This window comes from Centruroides vittatus, unplaced genomic scaffold (assembly GCF_030686945.1).
Source record: "Centruroides vittatus isolate TY-2023 unplaced genomic scaffold, ASM3068694v2 contig_883, whole genome shotgun sequence".
In the NCBI taxonomy this organism is placed as follows: Eukaryota; Metazoa; Arthropoda; class Arachnida; order Scorpiones; family Buthidae; genus Centruroides; species Centruroides vittatus.
In genome coordinates, this window is record NW_027122575.1 from 707,280 (window position 1) to 730,317 (window position 23,038).

General features: G+C 33.5%; 1 protein-coding gene and 1 long non-coding RNA gene across 2 annotated transcripts in view; both read left to right on the forward strand.

Annotated features, from left to right (window-relative positions):
* The first annotated feature begins 679 nt into the window (after positions 1-679).
* Positions 680-23,038, forward strand: part of LOC136983544 (endoribonuclease Dicer-like) — a 73,753-nt gene continuing 51,394 nt past the window's right edge. Inside the window, 3 exon segments of the mRNA XM_067280304.1 lie at positions 680-1,003; positions 11,979-12,056; positions 20,778-20,937. Coding sequence (XP_067136405.1) covers positions 950-1,003; positions 11,979-12,056; positions 20,778-20,937 — 292 coding nt within the window. The 5' untranslated portion in view covers positions 680-949.
* LOC136983538 (uncharacterized) lies at positions 5,298-7,383 on the forward strand. The gene is made up of 2 exons (XR_010882061.1): positions 5,298-7,055; positions 7,134-7,383. It is a non-coding gene; the product is annotated as an uncharacterized lncRNA (long non-coding RNA).

Genomic DNA, 23,038 nt, shown 5'->3' on the forward strand with positions numbered 1-23,038 from the left:
TTATATTTTTACAGTATAATATTTAGTATATTGTTATTTTTGTTTGTAATTTTGTATTTGCCTTTCGACTTGTGAATAATAAATCCGATTTAAAGGATTTAATAGCATGTTTTTTAATTCTTGAAACTTAACCCCCCTTTTCGCACTAGTTCTTTGTTTCGTATAACACGGATTCGCATAACACGGCAATTTTTTGGAACGTAACACCCGTGTTATACGGGGGTTACCTGTATTTATTTTGTTTGTACAAAATGAAGAAATAATTTTTAACGATACAATAGCCTGGATTACTATTATAAAAATTTTCGTTAGGCTTAAAATCGACGAAAATTCAACACGAAGCGACACGCAACGGAGAAAAATTTAAACATCGGATAGGTTAAAATATTTTCTGTACATATCGGTTATCCGAACAACCCCAGTCCCGAATTGATTCGGATAAACGACTCTCTACTGTAAATATATTGCAAATCAATAAAATTTTTTATTGACATTTACTGAAATTCTAAAATTGTGTTTTAGATATAATTTCTTGAGCATAATGCTCAGAAATGAGAAAATATTTATTTTTCTTCGAATAACTTCATAAATATTTTATTTATTCGAATAACATATTTACTCACTAGAGGGCTATGGGAAAATTTTGAAATTTTGTGTCACTCACGTGACAGCGTTTATTTGAATAAAATTTTCTTCATTAGAGCTGATAAAACTTCGAATCCAACTATTACTAGGAGATGTTGATGTATTTGTGATCGAAAATTTTTAAATGAAAGAGAAAAGATGAAACTCGATAGACGGAAGTATCGAAATTACTTAAACATATTCAATTTTTATTGGCTAAAAAGTAAATTAAGCTTCGTCATCTATTGAATAAGTATTTATAATGTAGAACTTTATTTTTTGTGACTTGATTTTGCTTACACGAGATGAGCAAAGCGAATTGGATATGTTTGATGTGACCTTTATCGAAATAATTAAGAAAATATTTATGGATAATAAAGTAAATAGATATGTTTCTTCCAAATATCAATATTTGATTATATAATTGTCATCCAATAAAAAGTAATATGTTCGATCTTCGTATTTCATATGCAAAGTAAGGATTGAACGTGATTGGTCGGTTGTTTATTTATGTTCACCAGTCGGAGACGTTTTCGATCTATGTTGGTTTTGGTTTCAGTTTGGAACTTGACTTGGTTCTTATCGTGGTTGATGCCTGAATAATAATTGTTACATTGAGCAGAAGAGAATAACGACCAGATGGATCAGAAGGTTTGTATTTTTGTATTTTATGTTAAACTAGCTGCATATATTTGGCATTGCTCAGGCTTTTGAGAGAGCGACAAAAATAATGGTCTTAGTACTGTAACTAAAACGCACATTTATTGACTGCAGTAATTTTGTAGTTACATTATTTTAATTCCACAACAACAACTTATTTTGCTGAGAATTATTTATTAACTTTAACAAACGTTTTCAACCTGTTCTACAGGCCGTCTTTGGGTTCTTAAAAGCCGTGGAAGATTGATAACCGTTCTTTTATAGTTTGTGAATATTACAAATTTAATACAGTGGTTAATCGGTTAACGAACAGTTCAGACAATGAACAAATTGGATAACGAATACTTTCATGAAAGATTTTTATATTTGGACAATGAACACATGTTCGGATAAGGAACACTTCACAAAACATACAGAAAAAGAAGTGACATAAAATAGTGAATACCGATTGGTCTTCCCTTGTCTCCAGGTGACAATTCATAACCTTTTGGAGTTCTGAAGACGTTGACATTGACGCTCAACCCAATACCGATTGGATAGTATTCCTCCAAATTTTGAAACTCTCCCTTGTAATTCCAGCTTTTTGTTTATCTTTCTGACAAATAATTTTTTATAGTCTTCAGGAGTCTGTCGGGTGGGTACTCATCAAGTTTTTCATGAGTTTATATTTATGAAAGGTGAGAGTTTAACTGTCTCATCATATATTTGTTAATGTTTTAATACCAAATTTCGAATTTCATTCGGGCCTTGCATTTAAATAATTTTTTGTGTGCTAGTTGATTTCTGTTCTCTGAATTTTTGTAAGTGCTTTTCTTAACATTTTATTTAAAAAAGAAACTGATAATATTATAGAGTCTAAAAAGAGTGAAGTGTCAAGAACTATGCCCACCGTAGAAACCAAGAAAGAGATAATGGCCAAGGTAGAGAGTGGGTAGATGATGTCTGATGTTGCTAGGCAGTATCGCTTGAACAGGTCTCCAGTAGACACAATCTTAGCTATGAAAGATATATTAAGAAGTTTCAAGCAGCTAAAGGAGTAATGAAAATCACATCTGAGAAATAAAGAGCATTGAAGAGCTTGTGGTGAATGTCACCCTCCACACCTTAACTGTCGTAATGAACCCCCAGGTGGTATGAGTTATCACTTCCTGGAACAAGACCGAACTTACTCAGTAAGACCTTTTGACAGTCAGTTGTTCTAGGTTAGCTGCATCATTGAATCATGTAACTGTTACGCAATAAACTCAGTTTTTGTTACGGTCTCATTACATTCGCTTTAATCGTGCACAGTTATGAAAAGCAAAAGTAATAGCAGTAAAAACACTACATTGGTGACCCAAACCCGGATTAAGAAGTAATTTGATCTAAGAAAACTACCGAATCCACCCATCGGAACCTTCATCAGGTATGTCGTTCTTTTTTCTTCAAGACCTCAATCGTCAGATCATGGTCGAGATTTGAGCGGTAAAAATTACTCCATACAACTTTTACGACCCAGCCTTATGGTTCCACATGTGTGAAAGCACATTTGCTCTAGGATTTCCAAAGCCGATCACAGAAAGTGTCACAAAGTTCAACTACGTAGTGGCTCATTTACCACTGGAAGTCACATCAACGGTTAGAGACATTATTATTTCTCTGGGCCCGTACGATCACATAAAGGTGGAACTTATTAAACGATCCGGTGAATCGTCTCAACAAGAGTTACGAAAACTATTGGCTGGAGAACCGCAAGGAAATCGCAAACTCTCCAAACTACTAAGTGTTCTAAAATGTTGGGCAGAAAATTTTCAAATCCCAGATGCTGTTATACTAGAGTTATTCATACAACATTTTCCAACTTCTGTCCAATCTATCCTAGCCGCCATTACCCCACTCTACATAGACAAAGCAGCAGAGGTAGCAGACCGTGTGGTGGAAGTAACCCCTGCAACGATAGCTTCAGTGTCGCAACCCGAGAAACCCGATACCGTAACCAACAAAATACTATTCGAAATAGATAAACTTAACAAGTGAATTGATAAACTAACGCAGGCACGTCGGGATCGCAGTGACCATTTTTCTTGACACTCCTGCAGCAGTTCAGGACATTGCAACAATTCAACTCACTGCAGTATCAACAACTACTGCTGGTACCACAACCGTTTTGGCACAAAGGCACAAAAATGTACTCCGCCATATAGTTTTCCAACAAATGAGAGCAGCGAAGCATAGAGGCGACATTCACTTTGCCAGAACAATTTCGTTGCCTGTTCATCCTAGATGAGAGAATGAACATAAACTTTCTCATTGACACAGGTTCCGATGTATCGATATTTCCAACCTCCTTGTCGCATAAGAAACGTGCATCTCAAATGACCTTGATGGCAGCAAACACAACTGCAATTCATGTCTACGACCAACGAACACTCACTCTCGATTTTGGGTTAAAGAAAATTTTTTGCTGGAAATTCCTTATTGGCAACGTGTCAATGGCAATAATAGGTGCAGATTTCTTGTATCATTTCCATTTGGTACCGAATCTTAGATGCAAATGTCTCATAGACGTTCAAGACAAAGGTGAACTCTCCAGGCAAATTATTAGAAACCTTTATCCACTCTATTAAGATAACGACCAATGACTCCATATATCATAAGATATTGGAAGAATTTCCTGAGATCACCAGACCTCCATGTCCTAACCAACCCGTAAAACACAACATTGTACATCATATAGAAACTGTTGGTCAGCCCGTAACTGCGAAACCAGGTCGCCTAGCACCCGATAGGCTTAAAATCGCTAAGGCTGAATCAATAAGATGATAGCTCTTGGCCATATGCAAACATCAAAAAGCAATTACGTATCACCACTCCACGTGGTCACCAAGAAAAACAGTTTGGATTGGCGACCCGTGGGAGATTATCATGCTCTAAATGCACAAACCATAAAGGACAGATACAGTGTTTCAAACATCGCAGATTTCATATTGGAACTGCACGGAACACAAATCTTTTTTCACATAGACTTAATCAAGGCCTATCATCAAATACCCATCTACCCATTGCACGTGCACAAAACAGGTGTAACAACACTGTTTGGTCTTTTCGAGAGTACCAGGATGCAATTTGGATTGTGCAACGTATCCACAACATTTCAACGGTTCGTCGACGAAGTAACTAGACGACTCCCCTTTGCATATGCTTTTGTCAATGACATAATAGCGTTATGTTCCCAGGAAGAACACATCTTGCATCTTCGTGCCTTATTCTAACGCCTCCAAGAATACAGGTTAACCATAAATTAGTTGAAATGCACTTTCGGCATACCATTAATCAAATTTCTCTGATTCAACGTCTCGGGAAAGGGTCTGGAACCATTCCCTGATAGTCAGAGCCATCTGAGAATTTCCCAAACCTTCGTCTCTCACTCAACTTAGACAATTCTTAGGCATAATAAATTTCTACAGGAGATGCATCCCTCGAGTGGCACACACCTTCGCCTCGCTAGTGCAGCTACTAGAAGGAAAAAAGAACGGGAAACATACGTCACTCACTCGGAAAGCGGAATCACGATCTCTGCAATGGTCAGAAGCGGCAGAACAATCTTTCGTATCAGCTAATGAAGCACTGGCCAAAGCACACTTCTCTACCATCCAATACCTGGAGCTAAACTTTGCATATGGGTAGATGTGTCAGATGCAGTGGTTGGAGGAGCACTGATGCAATACAACAGGAAATGGGAACCCATCGCCTTTATCTCAGCGAAACTGGCACCAAATCAACGCAACTGGTCAGCTTACGACAGAGAACTATTGGCGATATACACATCAGTAAAACGATTCTGCCACACATTAGAAGGCCGTGAATTCACAATCTACACGGATTAAAAACCGCTTATATATGCCTTCAAACAAAAACCAGATAAGTGTTCCCATGACAAATGCGGCATCTCGATTTTATATCTTAATTCTCTACAGATATATGTCATATTCCAAACACAGCTAACACGATAGCAGACGCTCTCTCCCGCATCAAGATAGACTCGATCACCTCTGCTTCTCCTCTAGACTTCTGGAGCTAGCCACAACGCAAGCTACAGATTTGGAACTTCGTCAATTGTTAAAGGATTATATGTCGCTCAAATTAGAGCTGAAATCCTTTCCACCTAACGAAATCGACCTATACTGTGACACATCATCTGGAATACCTCGTTCCTTTGTGCCACATAATCTTTGACAAACTATTTTCGACCACCTACATGGACTTTCTCATCCAGGAGTAACAGCAACCACTAAGCTAATTTCAAGCCGTTATGTTTGGCTGGGCATGCGGAAGGACATCCGTCAGTGGGCACGACGTTGCATCCCCTGCCAGAAATCAAAAATTCACCGCCACGCTTGGACACCAATAGGAAAGTTTACACTTCCAGAAGCAAGATTTTCCCATCTTTACATGGATCTGATAGGACCACTTCCACCAGATGACGGGAAACTACTGCCTTACAGTGATCAACCATTTTACTAGATGGCCAGAGGTCATCCCAATTGCCAACATATCTGCTGAGACGGTATGCCGAGCCTTTTTCTCAGGTTGGATTGCAAGATTCGGATGCCCTACTACCATCACCACTGATCAAGGACGTCAGTTCGAATCAAACCTCTTCCAAGAACTGACCAGACTTCTCGTCACTAATCACATCTATTCAGCAGCATACCATCCCCGATCAAATGGTTTAATAGAATGATTACATAGACACCTGGAGGCATCTCTAATGGCACACGAATCCTCCAAATGGACAGACACTCTTCTAGTAGTCCTCCTGGGAATTCGTTCAGCACTTAAAGCCGATATAGGCGCAACAGTAGCTGAACTGTTATACGGTACCCCGTTAAAATTACCAGCTGACATCATAAGCCCCGACACCTTGCGAATTTCTTGCAAATCTTTTGTCAGTCAACTAAAAACCCACATGGCCAATCTGAAACCGTTAGCAACTTCCGCTCATTCCACAGAGAAAATTTTCATTCATCCAGAGCTAAAAGAATATACATATATTTTCTTAAGATTTGACACAAACTGACCTCCTGATCTCCTCTTTGCCAGCCTTACTTAGGCCCATACAAAGTGCTAGAAAAACACGACAAAACACTAGTAATTGACATCCAAGGTTGCAAATCCAAAGTCTCCATTGACGGAGTAAAATCAGCATATATCTTACAGGACGAATCACTTCAGAAATCTACTATCAAACCCGTCCAGTCAAGACCATCACAGACACCATCTTCATCTGCAACAGCGAACAACAAAAAACTGGAAACAACCTTCAAAGAAGATCAGGCCATCATGTTCATTTTCCTAGAAGACTAGTCACCATAATGTAACATTAAGCGACTTGTTCGACATCAATTCTATCGCTCGTCCCTCACTGGGGGGATACTCTGTGGTGAACGTCACCCTCCACATCTTAACTGTTGTAACGAACCTCAGGTGGTGTGAGTTATCACTTCCTGGAACAAGACCGAACTCACCCAGTAAGACCTTTTGACAGTCAGTTGTTCTAGGTTAGCCGCGTCGTCGAGTCATGTAACTGTTACGTAATAAACTCAGTTTTTGTTACGGTCTCGTTACATTCGCTTTAATCACACGCAGTGACGAAAAGCAAAAGTAATAGCAGTAAAAACACAAGCTCATAATGGAACCGGAAACTGATGTGACGACAGAACTCCAATCAGCCAACAGATTGAAAGTGCAGATGTCAACATTTCTGATACAACAGAATTTTTTTGTGAAATGTAAGTGAAATTGTACAATATTTTAAATTTATAACAAATAATTGTAATAGATAATAACAACTGCTGTTATTATTATAGAGATGAGACACCTGAGATGCCTGAAAGCCTCTATAAAAAAAAAAAAAACAGAAAACATCAAAAAAAAAAAGTGAAGACATGTTGGATGTTGCATTTGAAAACTTTCAATGAAACATCCAAACTTCTAACTGAAACTAAACAAGAAGACAGAATAGACTTCTTTTGTAAAAGTCTACATGTCAGACTTTGGGATTTAAATAAAAAAGACATGCATCATGTCATAAAAAATATTGAATTTATGATGCTGAAATAGAAGAAAAAGAATATTTGAAAAAATAAAAAATTTTATATATACAAAAAGTTATCATTTATTTTTCATTTTTACACTATAAATTTCCTTAACAGGCTATTTAGAATATAACCCTTGATAGAAACAGCCATTCCACAGCATCTTCAGAATATATTCAGGAAATTTGTTACATGCTTTTTCAATATTTTAGTACATATTTGTATCATGTCTATTTCATTTGTACAAATGTAATAGACAAGGAGGAAGAATTCAAATGTTAGAAAAATATGGAAAAATTATCTCAGATAAAAGAACCTTTTTGTGAAATTAACAATATCACTAATTGACCTGTATGTTTCACACTTTTGGTACAAATGAAACTTACTTTTTGACTCACCCTCATACAATTTTAAAAAGTATTAATTAAAATTCTTGAAACAAATTAAATAACCAAAAGTATAATTATAACTAAAACAATTGCAGAATGATCATGAAAAAACACTTGCTTCAAAGGATAACTATCCTGAAAAAAAAAGCATACCTAAAGTTGCCATAAACTACTCAGTTACATCCGTGAGATCTGGATTAATTGAGAGCTCATATTTTCATCAAACTCAAACAGCTCTGTAGAAAATCATATCCAAAATATAAGAAACTTGCCAACCCTTACTAGAATTAGCTTGCATTTTTTAATATAACATTTTAAACAAATCTGATGGTAACAAATCAGTCTCTCTCTTTAAAAAAGCTAAAACATTCCTATAAAATGCACATGATCTACATCTATTTAGATTTAGGTAACCATTGAGTAGCTCCCTGCTGGAACACCAAACCAAACAATGTTTTTGTCTGCTTGATATTTAGTAAGTTTGTAAATTAGAATAACTGTATTATAGGCTTTATTAAACTTCTAATTTGATATGATTTCATTATTATTATTGGATACTTACAAGGGGAGGGCACGACCTGGGAAATTCACTTTGGGATGAGACTTGGTACATATGTAGTACTCCTTTAGGATGTTCAATCCTCAAAACAAGAAAGCGCAATGGCCAGCCAATTTTAAGAAAAAGACCTTTAAAAATTCGAGCTCAGCTTATGTACTAATAAGTTTCGCTAGGTCAGCAGCTGCTGAGCAGCTCAGTCGACATCGTTCTTGGCTACCGCCAAGTCGTCCAGGGTTCAAGTCTCGGTCTCAATTAGTAGTATTTTTTTTTTTCTTTTTTTCTAAAAATTTTTTAAAATAAGTATTTTGAATATATATAAATATTAAAATTTTATTATAATAAATAATTTCATTTAAAAAAATGTTTAACACATATTACATGTCATTTTAATTCTAATAGTACAAAATACCGTATTTTACGAACTATAAGACGCACCTTAATTTTTAAGCAATTTTTTAAAAAAATACCTATAAGACACTACAGACTATAAGATGCATCTGAATTTTGGAGGCAATTTTTTGAAGAAAAAAGTGCATCTTATAGTCCATAAAATATGGTAATTAATAATAATAGTTATAAACAATTAGTTATGAAACAACAGTTTTCATTTATTATTCTATTGTATCAAATTTTTCGAAGGTTACTACTATTATTAATTCTCACCACTTAAACATAAAATGTATAAAACATGTCTTATATTCATCCTTTACTTCCATTTTAACAAAAATAAACAACCAATTCCAACAGTATTATATAAATGAGATCCAATTTAACACTTCAGTGCATTTTCTCCATATAAATATGTTTTTAAATATTCTTCCAAAACTAAAAACCCAGGTTTAAAATATGAAGGTGACAACATCAAGATGATTATAATAGGATTGATTAATACTTGGTCTGAAATAATTCATTTTACCTTAATGTTAAACAAAGTTGATCGTGAGCTGATATAGCATCACGCCATCGGGTATTCTGTTTGGCTATATCAGGCTCAATTAATCACATTAACTTCACGAATGTCTCGATGGGCATTTGGAGAAACCTACAGTTAGATAAAATATATTTCATTTATTTGCTATATAGTATTACTATCTGAATTAAATATCCATGTCAAATAGATGTACTGTACTTACTGCATGAAGTATTCAGGATTGTTTAATGTAATTCAGGTACCAAAGTATTCGAAATTCCTAATTTTGAACGATATTGAAATATTTTTTGTACCCAAAATCTTTGCTTTTGTGGTTTTTTGATTTGAGCTATCATTGTAAGTAAACTTAAAAAGTTTAACTGGTATAACAACACAGTTTTCGTTAGTGCCATTTTCATCTACTCTCGGTAGCTGTTTATATTTACAGCGGGCAGAGGGTGCAAGTTTCAATTGTAGAGTATTTGCCTCATGTGAGTACATGCAATATGGAAAGAAGACGGAATGGCAACCATTTCCGTCATCCATTGCTGCATGTGGGTACCAGGCTTTGGACCCATTGAGTGAATTCGAAAAACGAGAGGAAATACGTCTTGTTCACTTGGTTACATGTGTCGTTAAGCACGATGGGATTATTTACAATGCATATGAGTTTGCGACTATAATGATTTGCAAATCCGAATATTGATCTAATGAAATCATTAAAATGATGCAATGAGATTAGTGACAGAGAAATAAGATGCAAGGCACTAGAGATTGCTAATTATGACATGTCAAATCTAAGGCATATCCTATTTTCAGAGATTCTAAAACCAGAAAAAAAATTGAGTAAATACGATATAAAATAGTGAAAATTGTAAATGATATATGACAGCATAAGCACTTTAAAATTACTACATAAATTATAACATATTGTTGTAATCGGTAGATTTATTTCTTCTAGAAGTCGTTTCATCCATACAGTTTCTTGAGCACTTTCTGCCAAGGCTATGTATCTGCTTCAGTGGATGAAAGTGCTACACACTGTTGCTTTTTACTAATCCAATGGATAGGATTTTTTTTTTAGCAAGAGCAAATATTTTGTGTTTGATTTATGGTCTATACAATTGCCTCCCCAGTCGGCATCTACATAATATTTAAGTTCTAATTCTTCATTAATATTTCCTAATTTAAGTTTCTTCTTTTTTGTCAATTTAGACAATGAATGATTCTTTTTACTTTCACCTAATCACTTTCCAAAGGTTTTGTTACTTTTCTTGCTAATATTGATGTACTTATCACAATATCTGGACGTAAGTTAGTTGCTAGATATAATAAATATCCAATAGCACGTCTGTATACATTGTTTTTTTTGAATGTATCGGGCATTTCATTTCTTCTTAAGTATCCTGTATCCATAGGAATATTAGACAGTCTTGAATTAGATAAGTTATATCGAGAATAAATTGAGAGAATTTATCTTTCTTGGTGGAGTGAAAATATTCCATTTTTGTCTCTTTCAAATTGTATTCCCAGATAATATTTTAAGTCACCTAAATTCTTGATTTTAAACATTTTGTGGCTAAACGCCATGCTTCAAATGTATATTTTTATATATAATTTTATCATTTTTTATATTTTATATTCTCTGTTCCTTTATTCCTTTCTTTCTAACCTATTTGTCCATTCTTCCTGGAATGTATCTATTTGTCTTACACTTTCTTTGTTATTTCAATGACTCACCCCTGAAAACAAAAGAGGGAGTGCAGCCCTGAGAGGAGAGAGAGGAACACATTGGTCAGTCGAGTGGGATCTCGAGTTGGAAGGAGTGATTGTGGAGCCTCCCGAGTACGCATAGGGCCGAACGATAAAGACAAGAACGATCCGAACTGTGTTTTAGAAAGTGAGAAAAAGTGAAGGAATCCACCAATCCCGTTTCACCGTGACATCCTGGTGGGTAGATTTGTCATCTAGTCGTGGGTACCCTCTTTTTCTGTCCATTCTTGATATTTCCCTCTTTCTTGCTATTTCTTTGTTTTGTATACTAGTTTTAATTTTATATTTTAAGTGATATTGTCGGGAAAATTTGTTGTACAAGATTCGGTATTTGCTCTTGTGTATTGTCGGTGGGAAAGGTGTTTGTTGGTATTCTCTGTATCCTGTTTATTAACGAGTGAAGAAAATAAAATTCATCATGTTTTGTTTCTCTTATTTTCGACTGTTTGTCTTTTTACTGCTTGTTAGCTTCACAATTTCTTTCATTTCGGTCTCAAATTCGGTTAATGTATGTTCATCTGTGGTCATTGCTATTACGTCATCTACATGAATTGCTAAATAAAAGTATCTTTTATGGCCTCTGGTATAAAGACAGAGATCAATATCTGACCATAGTCTAGCATTTTATTTTATTTTTTTACTATTTTTGCCACATGGCCACTAAAGAGGACCTTTATCCAGCATGGATTTTTCCATGTCCACAATGGGGCAGCCAGATTTTTAACAAAAATTTAGTAGAAATATATAACATATTGAATATTTTTTTAATTTTTTGTTATTTATTGATAATTCAATAAATTTAATTAGGTTTATTCACTTCACTTATTTTCCAAAATAACTACTGCCTACCTAATGCTGGGTATTCATCAATTTTTATTACAGTGCTATCATACTTACAATGTTCCAATTTTGAAATTATGTCAACTCTTATATAAATAATGCAATTTCATTTTGTAATTATATATATATGTCTTTGTTAAAATTAGGATGAAGAAACCACTGAATCACAAATTTCTGAAAATGAACAAATTGAAAAGAATAAATTTACTCCTAGAGAATATCAGGTTTGTAAAAGTTATATATTATGTGACTAAAATTATTAATATTGAAAGTTTAAAGTGTAATAATAAATTTGAAATTTGCTAATTAATTAATTTAATAATAATAATATTTTATGACACGCACACACACACACACACACAGTCGATTCCGGTTAATTGGGGGCAGCCACTTCTGCTTTATTGGGTCAAATCTCAGAACGGAAACCAAACTGATAAATTAATATATAATTTAAATGCTTAATTGGGATAGTAGCAGAAAAGGAATTTAGCTTTTGATATATTTTAGAGATGTTCTGAAAATATGTTGACACTACATACACTAATGTTGTGTAGGCCTAATGATTGGCAGAGACAAAGCAATTTTATCTTTTGCTCAGACAATTTGGTTTTTCCGAAGGGGGTCAGCATAGCGGGACGTATCACACCAGGATCCCGTCTGAGGCAGACCTGAATGTGAGCCACTGATCCTGCTCTGGATTGGACTGGATGATCCCCTTAAAAGTGAAGGGACAAAGACCCCCCCCTCCCAGACAATTTTTCAAGGTTCCTTGACCAAGTTGGAAGACAGCTAGAGTTCCCTTGGAAGGTATTGTGTGCATGATTATGTCTAGACTTGGACAGCAGCCATCCAATTGTTGAGACCATCATCTAGAGCTGGCGGATTCTACGGATGCTCCTGCTAAAGTGGCCCATCTCCAAGTAAAGGAAACTGTGCTCAAAGGTAGACAATAAGGTAACTTTTGGATGAACCCTTTCCTTTCTCCCTGTTTAGTTAGAACATGTTGTAACTAAAAAGGGAGAAAGGAAAAATCGTTTGATCAGGAATGGATCAAATGGTTAACCCTTGTGTACGTCACTACTAATATTTGACAATTCTAGCAGGATGCGAATCAGTTATCTATCGTTGTGAGTCTGGCAAATTTATAGTACAAATATTTTCTATATTTTGGTGTAATAAAACATTAAAATAGGAACCTAATTATTATTTTATTTTATTTTATTTATTTACCTATGTATTACCGTATTTTACGGACTATAAGACGCACCTTAATTTTTAAGCAATTTAAAAAAAAAAATACCTATAAGACGCTACGGACTATAAGACACACCTGAATTTTGAAAGCAATTTTTTGAAGAAAAAAGTGCGTCTTATAGTTTGTAAAATACAGTACATATTTTATTTTAGAATTTATTATTAGTTTGTTTAATTGGGCCAAAATGGATTAGTCCCAATGTGTCCCAATTAAGCAGAATCGACTGTGTATATTTTTTTTATAATAATTTTTAACATACATAAATATATAAAACAAGAGAATTTATTTGAAAAATATTATCATTCATAAATATAAATGTAGGTTTATTTTGATGGTTCATTTCAATGAAGAAACTTTGCTCTGCCACAGTCAACTATGCTCAAATCATGGCTGAGGCAGGAAACCACGATGATTACCCTCATATAGTATGCATTGCAATCAGACCACCACCGTTTTAGAAGGGCAACCCTAGCCTATGCAGGGGTGGCCCTAGGGCAGTGCAACTGCACCAGGTGCCAACTTAGGGGGATGCAGAAAATGCAATGATAGATCGTCTTCACAAAAAATAAAACCCAATTACCTTAATACTGCTTAACCCTACCTGCCAAAATAAATTCTATAAAACAGTGATCTGGGTTGTGCCCATTTCAAAGGTATACACATATAGTGTGAAAGTCTCACTTAATATTGTAGAAATATTAACAAGTTGAAACAAATATCTATACATTTATAACTTGCCTATAGTACATAAATAGCAAAAATTGTATTATTGCTACCGACCGAGTTGAGTTGACTTGCCCATTACTAGTTCTGTTCACCGCCGCACTGTGCCGCCCATGCGTGTTTTGCCAGCCATTGTCTTGGCGTTCAATCGCTTATGGGTGCATGTGTATTGTGATTTGTGTCTATGTGGCGAGCTCCAAGTAAAATTGAAATGTTATTTTAATTAAATTTGTTTAGTCGCTGTATATATGTTTAATAGGTGGTTGTCTCTTTAATCCGAAAACATTCGGTAGACTAACTTACAGCTGAACAGGCTTAAAACTTTTTTTATTGGTTCTTCATCAAATGCATTTCGGACCAGTTTTATGAGTCCTGGTCCCTCATCAGTGCTTTTTCGTATATTATTATTATTATTATTATTGAAATGTTATTGTTACTTATTGTCAAAACATTACTACTGTTAAAGTAGATATTCTGTGAGTATATTGAATGTTGTTATGTAATGTAAGATTTTAACATGATGTTAAACATATTTGTTTTTGCATAGATCATACATCATACCTAAGCTGGTCTAAGGGCAACTTACATGACATCAGTTTAACATCTTCAGTTTAAATTAGTTAAACATTGTTTGTTATCTGCCTAAACGTATTTTTTGTAAATACAATTAACAATGTATTGCACAATGCCTTTCGGGCTGTTGTGTTTAGCACAGTCCGTAAAACAGCTAAACATTTTTTCTCTGTCCCTCATGTCAAAATTCTGTTATCTTAAAATAGATAAAGATTTTACTTGGGACAGCTACCCACTCATCTTTGACTGCTGTTAAAAATTATGTAAGGCTGTTACTCTATTTTTTTTTTTTTTTTGCTAGGCCTGTGAGCTTGACAAGGATAAGAAAGAGCATGAGAGAGATGCCACACCCTTAATGTATTACTAATAAATGATGATTAACATCTAAATTAACAGCTAAATAGTTGGTTTTAAAATAATTCATACCCATAAACGTTATTTAGTGCTAACTAATAGCTAAACAGCGAACCTAACTGTGAAGCCCGAGCGATACTCGAGCTCATGTGTTTTTGATATCATAAAAATGTCAAATCAGGGGAACAAGCTTTTGATTCTGATGCTCGTAGAAATTGGAAGGATACTTTAAATCGGGAAATATTAAAGCTATTAATCGAGAGAAAAATGTTCTTTTTTTAACCTTAAAAGGAGATGCAGCGCTGATATTATGTATCAGACTTATAAGAATTCGAAACAATTGAATACGAGCAGAGGTTTCAAGTTGCGATTAAATTCCCTTGATCGGAATAAAACACAGTGTCGAATTTAAACCTTTGATAGCTCGAAATGGTCGGTCGTCTGCCTAGAGACAGGAAACCGACCAATCAGGAGCTGGAGATCCAGAGGAGAAAGATCTTATAAAAACCTGGATCTCAAGGGCAAAGCAGACTTGTCTCTGCCTCCCCTTGTGAAGACTTGTCTCTGCCTCTCCTTGTGAAGACTTTTCTCTGCCTCCCCTTGTGAAGACTTCTCCCAGCTTCTGTCCGTGTCAACCACTGTTCAGACTTTCCCCAGCTAACAACTATAATCAACTGTCCAGACTTTTCCCTGCCTCTACAAGTGGACACCATCCGATTGAACTTCGGGCTTTCACCATTCGTCACAACCTCCCACGGTCGAGCATCAACTGTCTGCCCCGGGGCCAACAACCGAACCATCAAGAGCAACCAGAAGACAAGACATGCAAGACACACTAGATTGTAAGACTTAGTGTAAATAAATGGGTTTGTTTGTCACTGCAGCTATTTGCCTCACTTTCCTTCACCCCACATATGATAAGTCCTGACATTTGGAAATCACAAATTCGGCGACCTCACATAACTAATGTCAAATTAAACATCATCAGACCCTTGTTTAAGTGCCTAACTAACAAAATGGCATCACCCAGTCTGTGTAGCTGGTAATATATCTGACGAAACTCAACTATGTGGAAAAGTTGATAGTTTTTTGGCTTTGGAGTAGGTATTAAAAAGCATTTATACCTATTGTAAATCATACAAATAATTGTACTTATTGTCATAAATTTTATCTTTAGCCATTTTTTTGTATTTATTTCTTCCTGAATAATGAGAAATAAACAAAATACAGTAGAGCATTGATTCGTCGATCAGTCGAAACATCGGTTAACTGAAAGCGTTCCAATCAGACTGTGTCGGGACGTGTGTTGTGCTGCATCGAACATTTTTGATACTAGATTAACTTTTAAAGTATAATTATTTGGTTTTTATATTTTTCAATATATTTCTTTTGTTTGTACAAAATAAAAAAATAATTTTTAATGATACAGTAGCCACGATTATTATCATAAAAATTTTCATTAGGCTTGACATCGAAAATTCAGTGCAAAGCAACACACAACGGAGAAAAATTTCAATATGGGATATACTAATATACTAATTACATAGGATATACTAATATACTATATTAATAATGTATTTTTTCATACATAATTGGTTATCCAAAAAATCAATTTTCCAAACAACCCCAGTCCCCAATTGATTTGGATAATCGATGCTCTACTGTACAAATACCTACTTATGTAAGCAATAATCAATCTCTAAGTAAATGGTCAACAGTTGTGGTCTATTGTCTGTGTGAACGTGTCACATGAACTTTTTGTGCTTTTTTTTACTTGCAATGCAATTTGAAACAGAATTTTGAAAGTGCTTTTTTTATGTGTATCTCATTGTTATTTGATTCAAAAATGCAAAAATAAACATATTAAATTTAAGAAACTGTCTGTAAATTATCTCAGCTTACATTTGATTAATGGCTTTGTGGGAAATTTGAGAGGAAGGTGTTACTTTTAAGGTCTGGGTAGATGATCAGTGTAGCCTACACTGACTAACCTACCACCACCACCACCACCACCACTACTACTACTACTACTACTACTACTACTACTACTACTACTACTACTACTGTCACTGTCACTGTCATTAATTGTTTTGTCGTCTTGTAAATGAAAATTCTCTTCTTGATTTTAAGTTGATCAAATTATCATATTATTATTTAATTGTACAAGGAAGAATATTTTCTTTAATGTTTAATTAACTAGTTTTATTAGATCTGGTTTAATCTTATATTTTAGTTGCAGTTTTAACCAGCATGCTGGTAATCTGGTGGTTTGTGGCATACTGGTCTCCCCTGTTGATATGCAGCATGCTGGTCATTCCATGAAAATATGGTGTGATGTGAACAATGCTATCAAGATGATTCAAATACAAAAATTACTACAGCCATTAATGAGTAAAAACACCAGTAATAATTGAATTTTCAACTGACATCAATCAGAAACACTATTAAAATTCTCAAATAAAAATCTGTCAATTAGACAGTAATTTATTGAGAAATACTGGGGAAAAGATCTTATTCTTTATTCTCTACTTGGATTCATTTCTCATTACCATACAATTAAATAAGTAACAAGAATTCAAGTAACACAACTATATTTTTGTTAGTAGTGACATAAATTTACATGACAATTTGTGTTTATCATGATAAATTTGAAATATATTTTAAGTTAAAATAGAAACAAAAATATCATTTTAAAAGTGCATTATTAAGAATTAATTTAAATTTTAATACAATTATATTATTAAAATTAATGAAATACTAAATATTAATTTAATATAAAATATTATATTATGTGAGATCTGGAAATCCTCTTGACATAAAATTATAATAAATTATATCCGAATTAATAATTACCCCCTTTATATTCGGATTATATCCGAATATAATACGACTTATAATAAAATTGTTCCCTATATCGAATCAAAAATTTTCCTATTATAAACATCCTGCCTAAAAACTGTCTTGGATATAAACATCCTGCCTAAAAACGGTCCTGGACGAGAAAATATGCGTCCCCGGCCGTATAACTGTCAACTATCCATTGTTCTTACGCTGAGTACAGATCATCTTGCAACTTAAGTTTATAGTTAGCGCCTGAATTCGCCGTATTGTTTCCAATCCCGGGAACACCTATGGCCTAAGCACATGCACGTGACCAACTTTCCCAGCAAAAAGCTATATAAGATGCTTCCTTCCTTCCTTTCTCTGGGGAGTCGATCATCGATTTAGATCGAGTTGCGATATAGTCCATTTTTGTCCTTTGTGCCTAAGGGAATATTTTACGTTGTGCCTCAAGAGTTACCGATCCTTCCCTTCAAAAGAATTACCAATTCTTGTGACCGACAGAATATTGGAAATACTGATTGTCTAAGAGGTATGGAACCTACTTATGTGAACTCTCTCTCTCCCTTCGCGTGATAGGGATATATAGCTTTCTATATGTCACCCCTTTTATGTCAGATTTTTGTAACGTATATTTTGTTTTCCATTAAATCGTTGTTATCCTGTTAAATGGTGTCTTGTTTGCTCAAATATTCGCTTATCGCCTTACCATGACTCCACCTTCCCTCCTACACTTGACCGGATAAAAAGTAGTCCCATCCCTACGGGATCCCTACCAGCAAATAAGCCATCCCTGACACATGGGCAAGTCACTCCGACTTGTTGCCGAAATTAAACAGAGGTCAGACCTTGTCGTCCCTCCGCGGTACCCACAATTACATAATTCAGTGTTTCTCAAACTTTTTGGTCCGCGACCCTCTTTTGCACTTAAAAATTTCGAAGGACCCCTGAAAAATGAGTATGTGTAGAAAAACATCCCAGAGGGAGGAGGTTAATTTAAATTCAGGAGGAGTTAATTTCTTTTGTTTAATTAATCTATTCCATGTTGAAATTTCTCTTCGTTGCGTGTCGCTTGTCAATGTTAAGACTAACGAAATTTTTTAAAAATTATTTCCTTACTGTATTTTTCACAAACAAAATAAATATATTGAAGAATATAAAAACAAAAAACATTATATTTCGGAAGTTAATCTCGTCTCAAAACATTCCGATTCAGCACAACACAGTCCTCAGAAAAACAAGCAAAACTTAACCACTCACAATGAGAAAGAAGTCTTGTTCAAATACTGGCGTGTCCTTAAGTACCCTCTCATGGTTGCGCCAGTGCTACCAGTTAAAAACGCATATCAACTAAAATAATATTGGAGTATCCCAAGACATAGCCAAATATTGCAGTGCCACAGCACTAGCGGAAATTCGAATTAGCCTACTGAAACGCTTTCGGTTGATCGGTTTTCGGATAATAGACACTCTACTGTATTTCTGTATTTCTAACTCGACTTGCCTACAGACGCAACGCTGCTAGCGAACACCGTTCCAAATGACACGCTGTTCTATCATAGTTTAGGCGGAGAGTGGAACTCGGGGGATTCCCCAGTAGAGCACAAATTTATGAATATTATATTTAAGCTCGTATTTTAATATTTATGTTGTTTTTATTATTTATATGTGCAATAGTAAAAATTAATTTATATATTTTTTTATTTCTATTATTTCTAAACATGAATCCATAGTAAATTTATAAAATATTTGAAAAAACATTGATCTGGCATCAATTTTTCAGCGACTCCCCCCAAATATTTTTCACGACCCCTTGGGGGTTGTGACCCCCCAAATATTTTTCACGACCCCACTTTGAGAATCACTGACATAATTAATCATTTTTAAAATTATATAAAATAATTTGTTTCTAAAATAATATAATTTATAAAATTCCTTGGAACACACTTCAGTTTTCCTTCATATCCTGAATTCCCCTGTGAGTGGATATGAACTATTGTAGAAATTAAAATGTGAAAACTGAAAGTTTTCGCATTTTAATTTGTAATCATGAAGCTTGTAATCCAAAAAGTTTTTGTGCGCTAAAGTATCTTATTTTAAACTTTTTAAAAATACAATAATTTTAATTAAGTAGCCACCATTAATTAAAAACTTCTTTTCATAATTTTGATCTATTCCTTACAAAATTAATTATTTTAGTTTATTTGAAAGTTCATTTGTTTAAAAAATAAGAAGATAAATTATAATAAGTATTTACTAATAACTTTGTAAATAAATGTTGCTTGTTTACAATTTTTTCACATACCATAAACTAATTGCTTAAATTGATATTCATGAGTATGAGTAATTCAGAAAATAGTTTTTGACCAATAACTATGGTCCATTAGATACTACTAGTAATTTTTTGGTAGACAAAGTTTTCTGGTAATTTTCATACTGCACAAATACATGTATGTTTGTCCCACAATTTAGAATATTAAAAAAAAATAATTTAAAAATTAAAAACATCTATATAATTTAAAGGATTTAATCTAATATAATATTCAGTAATGAACTTATTAGAGGTCTTTGTTCTAATATCATATAAAATATGGAAGTTCATAAAATACTTGTAGTTGAAACTAAAGATGGTTTATTTGGAGCGTAAAGTGTTTTTTTCTGTAAAATAAAGATTTGAGTTCCTTAAAAAGTGGTTGTTGAAGAGATGAAGCAATTTTCTGGTAGCATTTGACCCTTAGACTACCAGATTTTTTGACCCCAAATCTTATCTTGAGAAATACTATATTTGTGTAAATGTTGTCTTGCTATCTTTTTAGATTTTGATTCTTTTGCTCAGTCATATAACTGGCTTTGAATTGGATAGGATAGCTTGTTCATTCATGAACAAATTATTATAAATATATATTTAGTTATTAAAGTTAAATATTTTCTACATGGATCAGACCTAATTTTTATATATTGATTGTCAATATTACTTTGTTGATGTGGATTTTAAAATAAGCACAGAAGTTTCTCAATGATAGCATTCTTGAACAGTTATTAAGAAAATTTGATCAATAATAATTTTATCATCATATATTTTGACTTCATATCTTTGTACTTAATATATGTAATTTTAATATAAGCTTCAGAAATAATAAGTAATTAATTTAGAATATTACAAATATCATTTAAATTGATGTAAAAATATTTAACATAGGTTGAAATATTAGAGATTGCAAAAGAAAAAAACTCAATAGCTTGCTTGGGAACTGGAACTGGAAAGACTTTTATAGCAGTAATGTTAATAAAACATTATGCAAATCAAACGTTGGGTGATTATAATAGAGCAAAAAGAACTGTTTTCTTAGTCCCTACAGGTAAGTTCTGAAATTTTAATCCAAACATTTGACAAATATTTATTAGAAATTAATTTAATTCTGTTTAACCTTTTATTTTTAGAATTTAATTTTATAAAAACTATTTGTAGCAGTACTTAATCTCAACTTATGAGAAATAAATGTTTATATCTAGAAAAATTTTGGAAAGTTTCTTTGAACTTTACATAGCATTCAATACTGTGAAACAATTTAGGTATGACTCTTCTCAGCCACCTGCACAAGTAAGACTGCTTTCTCAGTTAAATACTGTACTGTACACAATAAAAAACATCACCAATATTATTATTTGTCATACATGCTGCCCTGATTTTACAACAGGGATACATTCCCAGATGAAGTGGCATAAATGAAATCAGCACAAAATTAATCCATTATGCTGTATAGTATAATAGAATAATTTTGTGCCGATTTTCATTTATACTGTACACTACTGTATTATGAGGTGAATAGCGATACATTCCAAGTCATCCAAAAATTTGTACAGTAACTAACTTTCAATAAAAACATGTTAACCGTAAGTTACAGTATTACTAAGAAATAGTGTAAATAATGTACAGTACTGTAATACTGTAACTCTAAAGCATTCATTAATTGTGAATTGTTTAGGTCTAAATACCTTTATTGACATATAACATCTCTCCCTTCTTTACAACCAGTAGCCACATGGAGAGGCAGATTAAATGAAGGTTTTAAAAGCTAATGACTAATATTTCTCACACTGGGCTGCAATTTTACAAAGAATTTAAGGATTAATACCTTAAATTGAATCTGAACTTGAACTCAACCCAGATGGAGTAATTGACTTTTAATGATAGTCCTCGGAAATTAAAAAAAAATTTGTTATATAGAAATTTAACTGTTATTTAGAAGCAATTTTACATATATTTTTGGCTTGAACAGTGTACAATACAAACATTTATTATATGGAGAAATTCAATATATAGAAGTTTATAATATGGAAGTTTGACTATATCTACAAAATATATGAAAAATAAAGGAAAATATGTTTTTAAAATTATGATAAAATTTCTATTTAACTATTTAATAAAGACAATTCAGAAAAAGTTTTTAAACACAGTTTATCAATTTGCAAATTTTCCATATGGAGAATGAATGAATATTTAAATTAATTTTAATTTGAGCTAACATGAAATTTCAGCCATTAAATAATGTTGAAAAGAGTTAGTTAAAAAAAAGTTTATATTTTATTTCAATTAAACTGATTTTGATAGACGAAACTGACTCATCCTTATTGAAAGCACATAACTGTGTAAGTAGGTGGTGATGTAACAAGTGACTGAACTGATTAGAAACAAAGTAAACATTTCAATTTCATTTATATAAAACACGGGTTTTTCCCTGTGTTTTATATAAATGAAATTGAAATGTTTACTTTACATCTCAGCTATGCCTATAGACATTAATTAGAAAAAAGTTTGCTAAAACACAGGGAAAACCTGTGTTTTACAAACTTTTTTCTAGTTAATGTCTACAGGCATAGCTGACATGCTACTACATTTTCTTGTTACAATATTATTTTTTATACTGCAAATTCTTTTGGAATCGTTTTAATTTCCCCAAACCTTTTTCACACATTAAACATATTTTGCACTTCTTTTCAGTCTTTTTTTTATTTATTTATTTGTTTTATGGCAATTAGCTTTCCCTTGCTTTGTTTCAATTGTCAGTTTATAGCTGCCTTTAAACTTTGTATTTTAATTCTTATTTTCCATCTTTTTCAGTCTAAATTTGGTAAGTTTAAGTTAGTCCTAGTTGTAAGTTAGATTAGGGACTCTTAGCTTGGTTTCCGGTTAGGTCGTGATAGGTTAGGCTAAATTAAATTAGGGTTTGTTAGCTTTAGTCATCTGGTTAGGTTTGTCCTAGTTTATGGTAGGTTAGTTTAGTTAGTAAGTTGACATTTAAAAAATATATATATATATATACAGGTAGCCCTCAGTTTACGCCGCAGTTCCATTCCTACAAAAGCTGACGCAAATCGAATCAGCGTAAAATGAAACCATATTTACAGTGAGGTATAGGGTTAAGTTTTACATAAATGAAAAACAAGCAAATAATTTTG